Source organism: Strix aluco, chromosome 16, assembly GCF_031877795.1.
Source record: "Strix aluco isolate bStrAlu1 chromosome 16, bStrAlu1.hap1, whole genome shotgun sequence".
NCBI lineage: Eukaryota > Metazoa > Chordata > Aves > Strigiformes > Strigidae > Strix > Strix aluco.
Window position 1 is genome coordinate 20,936,421 of NC_133946.1, and position 18,591 is coordinate 20,955,011.

The window sequence follows — 18,591 nt, forward strand, 5'->3', positions numbered from 1 at the left end:
GCAAAGTGGATGCTTCGAGACTTAAGTTTTATGTATGTTTCTGCCAACAGAAAACTGATGATGTTGAAGTTAATGTTGAGGGGAGGAGGAGCATTATAAGCACAGTAGTTTAATTTGTGGAAGGCTGCAAAGGACGAAAATATGCGTCCTGAAATCAGTTCCAAATGGAGAATGAGAAGGGAAGAATGATAGCAGAGACTACCCCTTTTAAAAAAAATAAAGTAGGAGACCATTTCTGATGGTGACAAGTATTTTATTTTGAACAAATACAAAGAGTATCAAGGCAGATGAGATGGGGAGATCAGATAGGGAAAACTGGACTTAATGAGAGATTGCAATGCAAAAGAATTATTTTTACAGGCTCTGCACATATAAGGAGGCATGGGAGGAAAGAGGAGGATTCATTGAAATTTAAAGGATCCATTGAAAGGAGAACTGTAAGGATAGGAAGAAAAATCAGCAGAGGAGAATGGCTTTAAAATGTTTCTGACTTCTTGCATAAATAGATTTGTTGCCACAGAGATGTAAGATTGTCTGTGTCTTTCAGAGCTACCTTATAACTCTCTTGCAGGTATATGGTCAAATTTGTAATTTAGTGCACTCGTAATGGTGTGGCTGAGGTGGGAGAAGGTGGAATAAAGGCAGAAAAGCTTTGATTTAGAGGCAAACACAAGTACTTGTTTGCTAATAACTTTTGAGGCTGCCTAGTTACATGGTAATGTCTTCATGGGAGTGTACTGCTTTTTCACTGCACTATGTTTGATTTTGTCTCTGAGAGGAAGTTCATGAAATAGATGGGGCTGCAGTCTTAGCACTGCCTAACCCATCGTATTTCACTGCAGAGTTATTAGGGAGTTTAATAAAGATGGTGATGAGTTAATGATTCTGCTGATATGTTTCATGGACAGACTTTTATTAATGCCAGTTTTTGAGGGAATCTTGAATTTCTTTTATACTTTCTTCCATTTGTGCATACTTCTGGCTTCAGAGTGTTGAAATCCTATCGGTATGTATAGTAAAGGATCATGACTGTGATTGTTACCACTTCAGGCATCACACACATTCCTTATTTCCTTTCTGATCTTATTTGTAATCGCTGTATTTCCTGACCTTTTATCCAGTCAAGTTTCAATGGACATAAACACTGGTGCATTATTAAGTGTTTGTAAAGTCTAGAGCCATGTGCTTGATCTTCATGTTGCAATCATAACTTAAAATCCATTTGCATGTGAAATATGGACCCATCTCCCAGTTTGTTGCCTGGAATTTCCCTATAAGTAAACTTAAAAATTAAATAACTTTTTTCCTTTTTTTTTTTAAGTGAGGAAGGAAAATTGTCTACCTCGCAGGATGCTTCTTGTAAATATGTAGTAGAAGAGAATGCAGAGGTTGCAGAAGAGGCTCCTTCAGCTCTGCAGCCTCCTAACAGCAGTCCAGAGCAGAGGTAATTGTATTCAAGAATGCTTTCAATCCTCTAAATAGCAGTTTGCATGTTTTTCTGATAGGATTGATCTAAAGAGGTTAATGAATTCCTGTTAGTTATCAGCTCAATCTAAACATGTGCTTGCATCTATTTTATAAAATTCTCACAAGTTATATTTTCTGTCGATTCTAGACTCTAGAGTTGTCAAAAATATATTTGCCTTGTACTGTTTGTCTTGCAGGGCATTGTAAATATTCCCATTCTAGTTTGTGATATGTTATCAAGTTACAAGAGTGAATTGATAGACTTATGAAAATTATGATAAAAAAAAATTAGGGGAATACGTTTGACTTTCTCTGAAAACTTACATAAGTTAAGTCTACCATTTTTTCATTCTGTATTCTATACTGCAGAACAGTTTGGGGGGAGTTTACTAGTGCAGCTGTATGGAAAGGAAATAGTGCCTTAAGTCATGCTTGTTTGATTGTGAATCAGTCATTTCCACCCTTGTCTTCATCAGGCATTAATCTGAATACTTGTAGATTTGGAGAAGATTTTTTAAAGTACATAAGTAATTTGTTTCAGATAAGACTTGTCTGAAATATGCTAAGCAATCCAGGCTGCTCCATACTTATTGGAGGGAAGAAAAGACATATTTGTTGGCTTGGCTACTAGTGCAGCTTTAGAGAATAGTATTTCAAGATACAATTCTGAGGGGTCCACCACCAGAGAAAGCTGCTCTTGCATACATTTATTTCTCTTAAATTGTAGGTTAGTATTGCTTTCTCCAAAAAAAGGCATTTGACAGTATTTCTCCTGTTTCATTTCCTATTGAAGTACTTGTTTGGGGTTTTTTTTGTCTGCCAAGTTACAATGGTATGGAAACACACGATCAACTCTTAAGTCTAGTATGGATTCACCAAAATCAAACGCACGTAGGGTGACATTAATCACCAGATGTTAGAAATGCTTAATGCAGATGTTTCATATCGGAGCTAGTTTCTAGACTTTAGTCAGAGCAGGATTTATCTTTATCTTAAAAGCCTAAACCAAATAAGAACGTAAAGTAGGTGAAAAGATTTCTACCCTTGAAGGTAGTATTCAGTGAAGACCTTGCTCTGGAACTTAGGTGTTCATAAGTACTTTAAAATTAATATCTAGGCAAGAGTTTACTGGTTTCCTAGCAGAACTAATGGCTTGTTCAACATTGGGTACAATCCCACGGGCTCGATTGGTGTTAAGGCAAAGGATGGTATGCTGCTGTTTCCTGTTTCAGAAGTAATTCAAGGGTGCCTGGAGAAACTGTGCCATCTCAAAGAAAATCTTCATAAAAGGAAAACCTAAATGTGTATTTACTAACCCCTGAGTAATCCATAGGGTCTGCTCCTCTTCCTATAGGGCAGGGCTTGGAGGGGTCAGAGCTGTGCATCCTGCCACTGTGTTGGGGAGCTGAGGATGTTCTGAACGGGAGCGTGCTCTGAAGGGAGAGAGGATTTTGCTTAATTAAAAGCAATTCCAGGAGTCACTTTTACCTTGCAGTATAAACAGGGGTATGATTCTGAAAATCAGAATTCAGAATATGTATATGCACACATATATTTTTTCTGAATCTGTATTTAACTAGCTTTAGTAGTTTAAAAGCTGTTGTGTTTCTTGACTTTAATAGATTTTAAACTGTTAGTAGAAAAACGTGGTATTTCTCACAAAAATCCTGGGAAAGAAGTAATAATTTTTAAGACTCTGTGGATGCTATATGGTATATCTAGCTTCCTGGTGAAGACAAAATTGAAATGCTTTTGTAAACAAAGATTTAGAGTATAGCTCTGCATACAACACGGGATGCTACTATGTGTTCTGATTATGCTGTATGCAGACTAAGAAGGATGCAAGCATGTTTGACAAATTTAGGTTCTGGTTTTTAGATTTGTTTATGAGCTAGTATGTCTTACCTCTGCAGTACTGGGTGTTACACTAAAGCACTGCTACCTTTTCCTGTAAGCCAGAACTTTGTACTCTGCATAAGTTGTGTAAATTTAATCAAAAAGTTGATTCTAATCAGAAAAAACCCAACCCTGTATACTTGAAGTGGGAAACCCAGAAACTGTCTTTCACAGCCTCTTCTTTATTTGGAGGTACTGGTTTTTATCAAGACAATATTTTTAATGCTGATTAGCATTAAATTGTAGGGGAGAAGTCTTTGGGTACTGGGTGATTGCCTTTTGAGTAAAGATGCCTGTCTAAACCAACAGAGGGCTCTCAGAGCTAGCAGTTCGATGGATTGCTGTGGAGTTGCAGGAAATCTCAAGGAACTCCTTCCGTTGAGTCCAGCTGGCTTCAGCAAAGTTCAGTACTTTCTCTAAAGGTGGCTGTCACAGCAGATCCTCGTATGAGTGCAGTATAAATATCAAGATAAATGTAATTGTGCTTTTGGGGCTCCATGCATGTATGACTAGTGGGAGGAGTCCCCTAGGTAGGTCTTTGGCTGGTGGCCAGCAGTAGTAATCTCTGCTAGGAGCCCTGTTCTCTCATGGACTTTTTTCCAGTTAAGAAGTGACTTACTGCTGTGCGGGCTGTCAGACTTCCTGTCCATGCAGCACTTGTGTCTTACCTTCCAGGTTTCTCTAAAAAGTGTTTACTTTTGTCTAGTGCTGTCTGTCTTTTGTCTAATGTGTACGTATGTTTTTTTAAAAAGTGTTTTTAGAGTTTAGCAGCCAAAGACTTAGCTAGGGGACTCCTGCTGGTCATGTGCATGTAGAGCACGGACCCAAGAGTGGCTTCTCTGTGATGTACACCATCAGAGAACAGGAGTTACAGGTAACTTTTCTCATGTGTAGTTCCAAATTGTATTTATATTCTTTAAGGGAAATTGTCAAATGTATTCAATAGACTTGCACTGAATGGAAGCTGAGATTTTTTTGCTGTTGTTGCTTGCAATTCTTAATGTTCTCCTGCACTACTGATTTGAACTCTTTATTTCTGTTAGTCCGGAGCAATCGAGCCCACATTTTACACTAAACTACTTATCTAGAAATATATATACTGTTAACTGTTCTCACTTTTGCAGGTTTGCTCCTTATTTTCCTCCATACTTCCTGTTAATCGACTGACATTCAAAGAAGCATTAGCATGCTAATTGACTTGATATTCAAAGAATTTGTGAAATGACAGTTTGTAGGTTAGATTAGTTACTAAAGCAGTTTAAGACACTGTTTTTCTTGTTGTTTCTTAACTGCTTATTTTCAAATGCAACCTTAAATACTCCTGGTATCACATTTCACCTCACAGAATAAGATTTGGAGAAATATCAGAAATGTGCTTTTTATTAGTGATTTTCTTGGGGAGATATCGCATCTCTAGAGATCACTTAGCTCAGTTAATAAAGATCAAACACTCTTCAGTGGTGTGCTCAGTTAAAGTGCTATGCTTACTTAGGCAATAAGGACTCCAGAAATATTGGACTCTAGAAAATAAATGGGATGGACATGTTATGAGCTTGCGTTTCCTCTCTTCAACTCAGGAGTCATGCTAGACATGAAGTGGGGTGGTTGTTTTGGGGGGATTTTTTTGTACCTACCCGAATTTGTTTTCGACCCTTCTTGTTTCTTGTATACTTATATCTGTTTTTGGCCTCTTAGGACTGATCAACACACCCATTTAGGAGAGGCGTCTGTTAATGGCCCTGTATGATATGTGATGTCTGCTACCTTGGCTGAAGAAAATGAACTGATACCCAGGTGTTTGAGTGTTTCTTGAGGATTTCATCTAGACCCTGTTGAAGCCAGTCACTGCTGCACTAATTTCGCAAGGGATCAGGACCAGCAACATTTATATTCTAGATTTTAAGACATTGTACAGAAATTCATAAGTGTAAAAATATTGCACATTGAGAAATACCAATAATTTTTGCGTATGTTTATATTGTATTGTTCTAAATAATGGGTGGCCTGTGAAATAAGATCCTGCTACCCATGTAATGATGACAGTAGTGTTACTATAGTTAAAATGGCTGTAAGAATAGTTTTATAAAAAAGTGAATACACAAATCTAATGTATTTGAGACATAACTATTTGACGATTAGTGTGACCAAAGTATTTAGCAGTTTTCATACATTTTTCACCTTGTAAAAAGAAAAGAAAATGAATTCATGTTTCTTCTGAAACTGAAATGCCCTATAAATGTTATTTTGGTTGTTTTAGCTTACAAAAGTGATTTAAATAAGGTTTTTTTGGTGTTCAACATTTTACCACAGGTTTTTAATTGGTAATTGTTTTCTGTATTGTTTAAAACAGATCAAAAATGTAAGTCTATTGGTAGAGATTTTAAGTATTTATTGCTACAACTTAGTTGACAAATTGATGTTACTGTAAAGCCATATGTTCTGTTAAGTCTTATTTGCTTGAAACAATACCTTACAGGTGAAACACTAGAATATTTGAAGTGCACATGGCTTGTTGTGTTTAAGTGATTCACCTGCCTTTTAACCCATTCACCAAGATTTAGTTTAATACCAAGCATTATACAATGGAACATTTCAGAACAATCTGCGTATTTAAAACGCTATAATCCTTTTAGACAAGTCAAGTAAATGAAATGCTTGTGCTGCTAATGTAATTACAGTACATGCATTTTAAAAGTATATAGTGTTTTTAATACAAATTTTGGCAGCAGAGCATGTTAATTGTTACTTTCACTGTACTGATCTGTGTGAGGCTTTCATTTGTATGTTCTAAACCAGTTTTTTCACAGCTGGTTTGTGTATATATATATAGTGATTATGGAAACTAATTCTGTGTAATTTATAATTTTCTATGTCAGTGTAAAATTCCAACAGCCTTCTCAAACAAACAGAAGCAATATATTGTATATTGCCACATTGTCTGGTGAAAGGGTTAAAGTACTTCACCTCCTGCACTTTTAGATCCATTTTTGTTTCTGTAATACTTATATTCATTTATTTTTTACATCCTTTGTTTTCCTGACCAGTATTTAAAGCCAAAAGGATACTCTAAACAATGGCCAATGATTTATTTTAGAAGGCGTCCCAAGCAACGTGCCTAAACATTACATTGCATACAGAAATAAAAAAAAACCTCACATATGTATAATGGCATTGCCCTTATTGCTTCCTCTCTTGCATTTTCTGCAGCAAATCTCAGTGGCGCTCGTCATTGCAAGTTGTTACAAACGGATCAGTTGTGTCAATATTGAGGGGACAAAAACCGCAGTACTGTAGGTGGAGTTGGTAACTGTGGTTGCCATTTTATTTGTACTTTATAAATGATGGAATCCAGTCAGTTTCTAATTCTTCAGTTCAGAATCACTTCCAGATCAGCTTGACCAAAAATGCTTTATATATCAGCTTTAAGGTTGGCAGCTGTCCTTTTATCACTTTCTGATCTGTTATTGAACCAGAAGTTTTGTAAACAAAACCACTTTTCAACACATGAATTGCAGTCCAAGTAGAAATTCCAAATACAGAAGAGCAGTGTGTTGTCTTACATAAGTTTATTTCTTTTAAGTGTCAAAACTCTTGTCCTTTCCAGTGGAGCTATTTGTCCCTTGCTATCAAGTGGAATTAACTAGCTACATAGCCATGAAAAGTGGAGATACTGGCAGCAAATCAATATTTCAGCCCTGTTGCCTGCAGTTCAGCAAAGTCTTCTAGTATGTTGTCCTTCCTGCTGTTAATGAACTGCTGTATCAGTCCGCCATCCAGTTCCTACTGAGCTCAGAACTGAAAAGGGGGAGTATTTTGTTCCCCTTCCCTCTGTTCCCAATAGGCAGTATCAGTTGAGTGGAGGTGTGAGAAGTGGTGGTGAGTAGAATTCACCCTTCAGTGTAGCTTGCCTTCTGATTAAAGGGTGCAGTAAAGGTAAACTAGGTTGGCTTACCTAACGTTGATTCCAGTGGTCTTTGAGGGTTCTTCCTTACTGTTGCATTTATTGTTAGTTTTAACAGCTTCTGTGGAAGGTGAGTTAAACCTGGGATTTAACCTAGATTTGATGTAGTGTGAGCTTGTTCTGAGAAGGTGTAGGGTGTGTTTTACCCACTAACTATATTACTTGTACAAGGAATCCTGAACTTGAAGGGAAAGCTTTGGAGGTGTGCTTTTGGGGGGTGTATGGGTGCGTGTACACCCCCCCACACCTTTTGCCATCTTTTACCAATGCCTTATGCTGTTCGCGTAGGCTTAGGAGAATTTGAACATACTTGGAGAGTTCTTCTGAATTGGCTGTGTTACCCAACCTGCTTAATCAAATTTGACTTGCATGCAATGGAACTTGAGTCGTCTTTATTAAAAGATAGTTTAATACATTTGTGAGATGTACTGAAGTCCAATACCTTTGTACAGTGTGCTCAGCAGCAGCTAGGTTGCAATAAGCCTGCTTTGAATGGCTTGTACTGAATACATGCATTGGCCATACTTCACAGTGCTCTTTGAAATTGCTAAAGGGTCAGTCACTTGAAACTGAGAAATAATCATGTCAGTTGATATCGAAGGGCAGTGGATTTAACGCTGAGGACTTCTCTGGTAAATGATTTTTACTCAAGCCAGAGGGTGTTGCAGAATTGGCTAGACCAGCAGTATATGCAGCAGCTCGTTGCCTCTTCAGAGTGGATGAATCATGCCTTCTTGACCAGTGAAACCATTATTTTTTAAGTGTAAGCCTTGTATTAGATTTTATATCAAGATTATTCCGTTTAAGTAGAAGTGTAGCCATTGTCTTGACTAACATTATTGTTGTTATTATTATTGTTAATTAAGCAAGCATTCCCCCTGTTCAGTGAGTTGACAGGTAGTTGCTGAGAAGACAACAGGATAGTTGACACAATCTCATTATGTCATTGTAAATGCAACCCAGCATGACCATGCTCTTGAGTGAAACCTACCTTTTTGCTCCTGCATCTACCTCTTTAAAACAGTGAGTTCTTTATTGTCATCTGCATACTCCTGTGGAAACTTACTGTGACATTCATTCTTTGTGTGAAATCCACTGAGAAGTTATGAAAGATTATGAGGAAGATTAATCAGGTTGTTACTATTGTTCATTATAAACTTATCTTCCTGTTCAAATTAGCTTTAATTTCCTTGGAGATTGTTTTGTTTTCTGACATCCATCTTAACACAGTTCTATCAGGAAGTATTTATTGTATATAACTGATGGCTCTAATATACTTAAACAATCACTTCTGACTGTCTCAGAATAAATAGTGCTTTCTCCAGTGTAGTGTAAGTGCTTCAAGTTTCATTATAAAAGTGTCTGTATTGTTTCCCAAACCAGGATGGAAAATGGAAGTTCATGCAGCGGCAACAAGCCTTTTTTGTTCTTAACTTCTGTCTTTTAGTTTCTGCATCTTACTTCCTAACAGGTAAGGATTTGGTATCCTTCTGTTCCAGTATTGTTTGAATATGTAAGGTTACAACATGGAGGAAGACTAAGGCAATAAAATTAAAACAAAGTACTCTTGGCGTAAAAAGAGGCATCTTCCTGCCTGCTCTAGCTAAGACAGTTCATGAAATCTTTTGGACTTACTCAAACCTGGCTTGGCTTTCTGGTCCAAATTGTTCCAAGCCTGTGGTTTGCCCTGTGCTAAGTGTTGGTTAATGACTTGTAATTCCACTTCTCTTAATGGCATCGCAGGGAAGTCAGTATGTGCTTCTTACTCTTCTGCCACAAGCTGAAGCAGTAATGAGAACTGAACTTTATACTGTGTTTTGCTAGTAGTATCTTTCAGAATTTCTCATAGATGGTCTGGGCTTAGTGATTGATGCATCTTTTTCCATTGGAGAGGGGAACATTGTCTGCATTTTTATCGGCTCTAAATTGGTAAGTACCTTGCAAAATGAGTTAGGATTCCCTTTAGTTCAGCTTTCCGGCCTTAGCTGAAGTACTGTAATTCTGATTCTAGGACTTTCTTCAGAAGGAGTGTTCTCCCTTCTCATTCTGGATCTCCTCCGAATGGTGTGGGTGCTTTCCTGTGATCTATGTTCTCTGCATCTCAAAACATGGATTCTGAAGACTAATTTAGATCGTGATTGTCTGTTGGCATACGGTCATCCAGAGTAAGAAAACCAAATCTTGCCTAGCTGTGTTTGAGTAGATTTTGTCACTTATGTCTCATGAGAGTCAACTTACCCATTTTCTCAGGTAAAGTTTATCTGGTTGTCTCTCTACTTCAGTCTGTGGATGATAATTAGGTAGATCGGTGGTTGATTCTCAAGGGCATGATAGAGATACTTCATTTTTTCAGATGGAATGTGGACCTGTTACTTACTTACAGATCTGTTGGGACTGCTTTTGAACTCTGTGCTACTCTTCCCATGTGTCTTAACAGGGTGGGGATGTTCTTCCCTTCCCCTCCTATCTACACCGATTACCTGTCAAAGGTGGTCACAATTTCATCTTAGGCAATAGATTAACCTGGTTCTTTTGCCAGGGCACTGAAGCATGACTGCATACATTGCAAATAAAATCTGCTTTCCCTTACACCAAGCAGAATTAAGCGTTTGGAAAATCCCTCTTTGCTGTTTCCTCAGATGGAAGATACAAAGTGTTGACTATCTTCTACTGGTTCTTGTAGCAGGCAGTGGCACCAAATTGCTAAGATAAGCCTACTGACTGCTGAAATTCAGATGACCTTGTTTCTGTTGTTGGAGTTCTCCAGAGCACCTTTCCTGCTATATCTTTATAGAAACACTTGCTGTTAGCATTGTATTTGTTAAAAAGGGTTGTTCTTCCATAAACCATTGTTCTGAGGTGTGCTTTCAAATCAGAAGAGTTCCGCTTTGGAGTGAGCCATAGCGGACTGTGCATATCGATCAGCCAGCATTCAAGTGAGAAAAGATAGTAACTAGGAATTGTATGATGTTCATGGGACTACGGGGTCCTATTCTTTCTCCGTAGTCCCTTCAGGAGTGGTTTGAAAAGATAAAAGGGCTGAGGAAGTATGGAGTGCCTTTTAAAATACTGTGCCTGTGTAGTTTGAAGTACTCTAGAGACAAATCTGAAGTTGGGAAGAGTTGGGTGACTTCCTGATAACTAAATTTTCAAGTGTTATTTACATGATTCATACATAATTCATATTGATTGCTATATCCAAGCACTTAAGATAATTTTTAACTAAGCTACATAAATAAATATATATAGATACACACTTGTGTGTGCACACATCAACGGCTAGGAGATAATTTCTTCTTGACACGACTAGCTGCAGTGTGCACGGTACATTTCCTGAATACACTGAACTGTAGAATACTAGGAAGAAGGAGGTACTTGAGCATATGGTACAGCCCATTCTGCTGAAGCACTTCAGTAAATATATTTTTAGGCTTCTGTCTCTGCATGTGTATCAGTGGTCTCCAGCCAGCCTGAGTGTAATTTGGCAGGTGGAGGAACTGGTGCCTCTGGCTTCTTGAGGCCAACTTCAGCTTCTGTCAGAGAAGGTTACTCTGCTTTTCTCATAGTCCAACTACTTGATATATTTAAGCCTTTTTGTTGATATGTTTATAGCTTCCCAGAAACAGAGGCAAGAATTTGTATTTGTGCTTATTGAATCAACACTGTCTGCTTCAGCCAGAAGTGGTTCATCCGTAAACTTGTACTGATGCTGTTAATCTATTAACGGCCATGCTTCTGCATGCTGCATTAAATTCTTCTTAATACAGTGGTGAAATCTAGCTGCTTCAGCAACTGTCACCAGTACTGTCCTCAAGAACACAGTGACAAGTTGACTGCAGCTTTGAATTTGGTGTTGCACAGATGTAAACCATCGTAACACCCTGTTTGAGAAAGGTAGGGTGTCTGATGTGGTGGAACAAGCCTCCAGCTGCTCTAAGGGGGTCTAATGCATCCTGAAAACAGTCCAAAGGAAGTAAAGTCACCTGGGTGGTTATCTGCTGTTCATTAGGAGCTTCCTGATCTCTGCTGGAGGAACAAATTGCCCTTGACTTCGCATTAAGCAGTGGCTGCAGATAGTGCATGCAGGACCTCCTGCCCTCAGCCATCGCAGTGTCTGAGCTGAGCAGGCTGCACAGAAAGATCTTTGCAGGTGACTCGGCTCTGAACAAAGCTTTCTTCATATGCTAAGGCGTACCTAGTGGGAGTCTCTAATTATGATGTACAGTGGAGTATCAAAAAAACCCATCCTTTTTTGTCATAGGAGGAAGCACAGAGTATGTTCAAGCAGTGTTGGGGTGGTGTGACAGATTCATACAGAAACTAGCTCACCCAGTTACACTGAAACATATTTATTAGGAGCAAGACATTCTTCATGTTCACAAATGGGAAAAATCTGTCACCGAAAGGTTATAGGTGGGCAACAGTCAAATGGGAAGATCATCTCTGTTGCACGTGTCAAGATGCCATCTGCAAAGAAATAAAGCAGATGAATGATGAAGTTAAGCTTTGAGGGCAAGGGGAGGGGATTTGGAGTTCTTAATCTCAAGCGAGCTCTTGTTTCTCTTTTTGGTCATAGCAACATTTAAGTGAGTTGGAAAAAGAAGGGTAAATCTTCCTAGCAGGCTAACTGCTTGCAGAATAATGGACTACTGTAAACAAGAACCTCTGAGTGGCCTTGTGCTCCTGGGAGGGTTTTTTTCGAATAGTTCATGGCCGTGATGCCTCTGTCGAGTTAATCATGAGGGGAAAAAGATCAAGTGAGTTGCACTAGAAAGAAGTGGGATGCACAGTAACTGAATCCTCTGATGAGGTTGTTGATACGAAGTCAGAATTTGTACTGATGGTGTGGGCTGAGTATTATATGCACTGAAATCTGACCCATTGGAATGTGAAGATTCAGAAACGCAAATGATTGCTGCTAGACAAAAATGACAAGGTTATTGCTTTTGTATTGACATCAGTTGTCGTAGAGTTATTCTGTCTAGACTTGCTGTGAGGGCTGCAGATTCAGTCTTCACTTACATGTGACAAAAGATACAGACTAATAATACGGCATGTTTCTGCTTGAATACTGCTACCTTTCATAATCTTCACTGTATGTTCTCATAACAAAAAAGGTTTTTTGACCTCAGATCAGAAAGGGTAATGGGGCAAGAATGATTTTTTTAATATAAACAATGTATGGCCTTGATGTATGCTACAAACCTGTAAGAATGTTTTAGAAACTCGAAAGTAAGCATAAGCTTTTCTATTAGCTACAGCTTTTCTGTTGAGGAAAATAAAGGTAATGATGTTTACTACTAAGCAGACATGCATTTATTAGGTCTTTAGCTTACTGAATATATCTGTAAGGTTTGCTCATTGCTTTCTGCTGCCATAGCAGCTTCTGTCGTGGCTGTGGACGGAATTGATGAAACGCTGCAGTAGCTGTACTGCATATATAGTACTTAAACTTTGTAACAAGCTGCTCGTACTCCGGGAAGTGAAGAAGAGAGCAGAAACTATGTCAATACTGCCTAATACTCTTTATAAGAGACTTGTATCCCTTTTGTCTAAGAGCTTTATCATCAGGATAATTTCTTTCAGAATTTAAGGAAAAGGAACGCTGCTAGAATGTGGGTTTTTTCTACACTCAGACAACAATTACAAACAGGGTGACAGATAAATGATCCAGCTTTGAATTATTTTTACAGTACAGGTAGCTCTTGATTTCTATCCATTAAGAATCCTGGCAGTATTGTATTTGGCATTCTTTTTTGCCTGATGTCTCATGGAATATTTCACAGAACTAAGATTTGGGACTGTGCAAAGATAGAATGAACTCTTACAACACTGCAGAGATCTCAAGACATGGGTATGTATGAAGGAAATGTTCCTTCTTCATTGATGTTAGAGGCTAAACAAAGATGAAGGTGGATAAATAAAAGCTGAAAGAGACAATTCAAAACACCTGTTACAGATTTCCTAGGACTGGAATTTCACTTCATTCCTACTGCTGTTGCTTTGAGTCCACCAGCCTCTGGTGAATGTTAGTTAAAATTGGCAGCTTTTAATAAATCTGGCTAAAGTAACTTACTAATAGCAATCAAAGCACACCGTTCCTGTAATCTAGTTTGTAATTAATAATAGGTATAAAATTCAGGAGTGGCATATATTATATAAATCAAGGCAATAGATCTAACTGAAATAAAAACGCTATTCTTACCCCATATCTGAAGAGCTAAGTGATACAGAAAAAAGGTTTTACATCTGTCTCCAGCTTACTAGTTACCCATACAATTGCAGTGCCTTGCATCTGAAATCAGATTTTTGCAAAAACAAAAATTACGTTACCACATCTACAGTATGATACATCACACTTAGCTTTTTCTTGGATATCACTTATATACTGCAATTTTAATTGATTTGTTTCCCACAATGAGGAGCTAGGTCAGTACTGCTTAGTTTATTTGTAGTACTAATGTGAAATGTAACTAACTTCTAAGCAGTAGTTGGGAGTCCTCTAGCAACCCAAAACTCAGCTACTGCTGAGCCTTTAGACTAAGACTTCTTTATAGCCTTGTTTTCCTAGGTGTTCTTTTCATCCCTTTTAATGCATTTAAGTATGCTAGATCAGCTCAAACTCTGGATCTGTCACCTGCTATTCAGCTCAGTTTAACTTTGAGTTATATACAGTGTAATTCCAGATCATCTCTGCTTAAATTCTTGTTCTATTTCTCCTCCTTTCCCTTGCCCACTTGGCAAAATAGTAGAAATCCAGGTAGGATGTATTTTTCCTCTCTGGGACACTGAAGCCTGCCTGTTTAAGAAAAAGAAGAGGGCCTGTTCTGCTGTAAGAGGAGTGAGCACTGACACCTGGGCAGTGAGAAGAGGCTTGCTTCAGCTCTGATGCCCAAGATTACGCAGGACACTTAAGGGGCAGCAGAGTCCACAGATTTCCAGCCCCTGTGGCTGTCAAAGCTCAGCATGAGTCTTAATTTGCAGCATCCTTGTGCCCTGCAGAAGTTGAGGCTCGGTGAAGTTCAATATCTCTCTTTGGGTAGTAGCCAACACTTCAAAACCTTCTGAGCTGCACAGCCAAGTTGCATTGTAACTAGAAGGGAAAACATGTCCTCCCATCCCATGTAATTTCTTTCTTCCCACAATGCATTTCTACCTACTTCATAAGGATTTAAAAGACTCTAAAGCATTTCCTACAATGTTTTTTACTACTGTCACTATTTTTAAAGGAAGACGTTTGTTCAGTTTAAAGATACAAACTTGTTTGTCATAGATTACAGGTGTTAAATAAAAGTATGGATGCTTAAATGGGTTTGAAATTAAAGCTTTTGTTATTTTCATTAAGTTTTACAACTGCTTACGACTTCAGAGAATCAATAGTGGTGGCATGTTCTCAAACAGATGTTAATGTGATATTAAAAGACATAGCTGCCCTTTCAAAAACAGTACAGGAAAAAAATGTCCCCTTTTCATATTATTTGAGTACAGCTAATAAACAGCATAGTAAAACTCCTCAATTACACATATCATCCATCACACTGTAATCACCACTATAAATCTATGACTGTTGTGGCCATGAAAGAGTAAGGAAGGAAAAGCTGGGCAATTTTATCTTAGAAGAAAAGTTTTTAAATTCTTGATGATGAAGTACACAGTCATCTTACTATTGTGGACTAACTCCATATTAAAAATAAAAATAAAATAGAAAAAAACCTCAATAAAACCAAAATTCAGCAGTCTTGACTAGTATTGGAATTCTATCAAGGAATTTTAATGTTCCCCATGCACTTAAATAAAAACTCTTAAGTCATTAAACTGAGATTTAGTCAGAATTGGGCACTTCTGTATTGATAAAACATTTGCTGTAGAAAATGCATTTAAGTGATGACCAGGATAACACTTTTTTTCTAAATTACTGGTATTGTGTTGTTGGTATAAGACTAGCATTATTAGTTGATGTAAGGCTAGCTTGCACTTTTAATGTCTAAAACTTAGGTTGGCTGTACCCATCTATTAATACTTTATTTAGTCTGAAATAAGTAACTTTTTTTTTTTTTACATTTGAGGAGGCAGGATTTCTAAGCTGCAATAACTAGATCCAGAGTGTTCCTCTAGAGGAACCACCTTCTCCCACGATTATCAGGAAAGCCTAGGGAAATAGCTGGCTCGTGTAGCCATGTAGTTACATTAACTAAAACTGAATGGTACAGCTGGTCCTTTATGAAAATGGTTTGGGTTTTCTTTCCCTAAAATACTCCTTACTCCTGTTCCACTAGCCTTTTTATAATAGACTGACAGTATCTATGTTGGGGAAGGCGAGAGGACGACCAGCTTCATAATTACACTTGCAAATTTCTTGCTTACTAGTCAGAAGAACAATAAATACAAATAAAATTTAAGTTACATTCTTTGACATTGGATAGCAGTTACATAAGTAGCAGTGTATTGCATTTCTTTCCCAGGCAGGTCAACTTGCCCCTTACTGCTCTGCTTATCCATTAGACTGGTAAATGATAGCTCTGTAGGATGTAAAATCCAAAGTGAGAGGAAGAACCATAAAGCTTTTAAAAGACAAGATGACAAAACTTCAAACTGAGAAGGGTAATGAGAAGAAGCAGTGATAAGAAAAATGCTAAGGAATTAAGTAACTATCTTATGACTTCAAGTAGGATCATAAAAATTAAGTGCCTCAGATGCATATCAATTCTGATCAATAATTTAAACTCCCTGAATTTAAAATTATGTTCTATTTCTATTATTAGGATTAGCTCTCCAGGGCACAACCCCCTTTGTAACATTGTATTTCACAGCTTCCCTTTAATTTTCCATGTTTGAAAAAGATCACGTTTATCTACTTATTTTCTAGTTTTATTCCTTACTAAAATTTCTGCTTGCTTGTTATTAGCTTGGTCTCCTTAAAAACACCTAAAAATAGTCCCTATATTTATGATTTTTGACTCCTCTAGTACAAAGTTGCGTTTATCTTGTACCAAGAAGAGTTATTCTTTCTTCTGTCCTTGATAGGCAGCACTGATGTCAGGATTTCTTCCCTGTGTGAACCTCTTGGAGGCAAACACACTAACCGCTGCACAGTCCCTGAGGGCGAACATGAAACTTCTGCTCTTTCCTTTCATTGCTGTCCCTCCTTTGGTTACAAGCTGAATGGCTTCTCCTCATAATCAGTCCATGAGGTCTTGATACCATTTTTTGTGGTTGCATCACACTTCATCATGCCCCCTCTCTTCATTTCTTTTCAGAAACATTTTCTGTGAGTCTTACAGCAGGAGATGACCCACCCGTTGGCTGCACTGACCACGTAGTGATAGTATGCTTCTGCAACCGAGATGAAAGAGCACCTAAACGTGGGTCCTGAAGTCTTCGGTTGTAAAACATTCTTGCAAAGCTTCTATGCCCAGTCATCCACAAGACTAGGAGTCCTGCCCAGAGACCACGGTTAGGGCTTGGAAGTATCTGAGTTCACCATATTGGACAGAAAGGATGAACTGGTTTTTAGTGGTGGCGATGAGTTCTGTGCACAAATACATGGTACTCTTGGGTATTCACAGGTAAAAGCTTAGAGCTTTTTTTAGAGATTTCAGAGGTGAAATACTGATTTTATGTGCCTGAGCGAAGAGGATGACTTTTTCTTATAAACAGAAGTACCGCTGCCATTACAAAGGAGTTTGGGTACTTGTGAAAGTGAAGCTGCCAAAAAGTTAAAATCGCCAGAGTCTATTTGGACCACTTTGGCTTCTCAGAAATATGAAGATTTTGCCAACTAAGCTATCTCCAAGTTAAAGGATATTTTCTGAAATCTAGAAAGATAGGTAAAAGTGAGCCAATGTAACTGTCCTCTGAGCTCACAAACAAGTCAGATCTTTTGAACAAGATACGATAAAATGAAAGTTAATGCCTTCAGTTCTAGATGTCATTTCAGATTTGTGTCTTTGATTTCTACTGGATCTCTCAAAGGCAACAAATCCATTTGTGGTCTATATAGGCAAAAACAATCCAAGAAATTAATTAGGAATTTGATGCTTTGATATGGGTAAGCATCAGGTTCTTTATATGTTTACAATTAAGTTATTTTGTGAAACTTAAGACTCTTCTATGGAAGTGTGAGGGTACTGACATTAATGTCACGTTAACCACCAAGGTACGTCATAGTGATGCATATAATTCATATGAGTAATACCATGGCAAATTTCGAAATTAGGAGGATTTTTATGAGTAGATCTGGCACTTAGTCTTAGAAAATGAAGAACAATGAACAAGAAGTCATGACGTGATCATACTCTGAAATGGGATTTAAAAAAAATCACAAGCAACTAGGTAACTTTTTGAGTAATGGATATATACCTGAAATCTGAAGTAGGAAAAGCCATCTAAATTGCTGTAAAACAAAAAGGGATCACCAGAGCTGTTCAAAGAGCAGATGTTCTCTTTTATCTATGCATCTCTCTAAGTTGAGCTCACTTGGTTTGCCTTTACTGATCCTGAGATGATGTGATAGCTCTATGTTTTTACATAGTCAATGAAGCTGTGAGGTATAAGGCTAAATATCAGCTGAACATAAATCAGTAATTCCAAGCAGCTGAATAAAAGCAAACTGAGTAAACAGAGGAACACATAGTTACTCCATCCAGCATAGGCAAAAAGCCTCAGCTGGAGAGCTTCAGAAACACTGTTGTGCTTTTAGAAAAATATACCGGTTTGGACAGAGAACATAGAAAGCTATGTGAATTAGAGAGGTCTAGTAATGTAACTTATTAAAAACACTTGTAGAAATTATTGGTTAGCTGTTAGAAAACTGAAGGGAGAAGGAAATCTTCAAATAGGAAAAAAACCTGCTGCAAACAAGTAGTAAATTTTGGTCTCTAAAAATGCATTTTTCAGACATCTGATTCTTGATAACTTAATGTCTGTTCTTTTGGATTGACACAGCAAATAATTATTCTACTTACAGCTAAGAGTTTGTCTATAATAAATGGTGCAAAAGTCTGGGAAGTTTGTCTTCCTGATAATGATTACTTGCAAATTTCCAAAACAAATACAAAATTGATCTTTTGACTCATCTGTTTTACTGTGAAATACAGCTTGTGGTCTAAACTGATTAGATGAATGTTCTGTTGCAAGTAATCTACATCCTGTCGAAGGGGATATCAGACTATATGCAAAAGAAGGAAAATTATTAATTTAGCTGAAGTCAAAATTTCAGAGTGACTTGGAAATGCTTCATATCTTGTCCTCTACTGTGCAGTTCTTTG

The 18,591-nt window shown here is 37.7% G+C and overlaps 1 protein-coding gene across 16 annotated transcripts in view; it reads left to right on the plus strand.

Moving 5' to 3' along the window:
• Positions 1-6,529, plus strand: part of PPP6R3 (protein phosphatase 6 regulatory subunit 3) — a 64,231-nt gene extending 57,702 nt beyond the window's left edge. For 7 of the 16 annotated variants that reach the window (XM_074841798.1, XM_074841786.1, XM_074841789.1 and 4 more), the window contains 3 exons: positions 989-1,006; positions 1,322-1,444; positions 3,673-4,109. In XM_074841798.1, the coding sequence (XP_074697899.1) occupies positions 989-1,006; positions 1,322-1,444; positions 3,673-3,745 (214 nt within the window). In that variant the 3' untranslated portion in view covers positions 3,746-4,109. The other 9 variants (XM_074841793.1, XM_074841797.1, XM_074841800.1 and 6 more) reach the window with 4 other exon arrangements.
• The last annotated feature ends 12,062 nt before the right edge of the window (positions 6,530-18,591 follow it).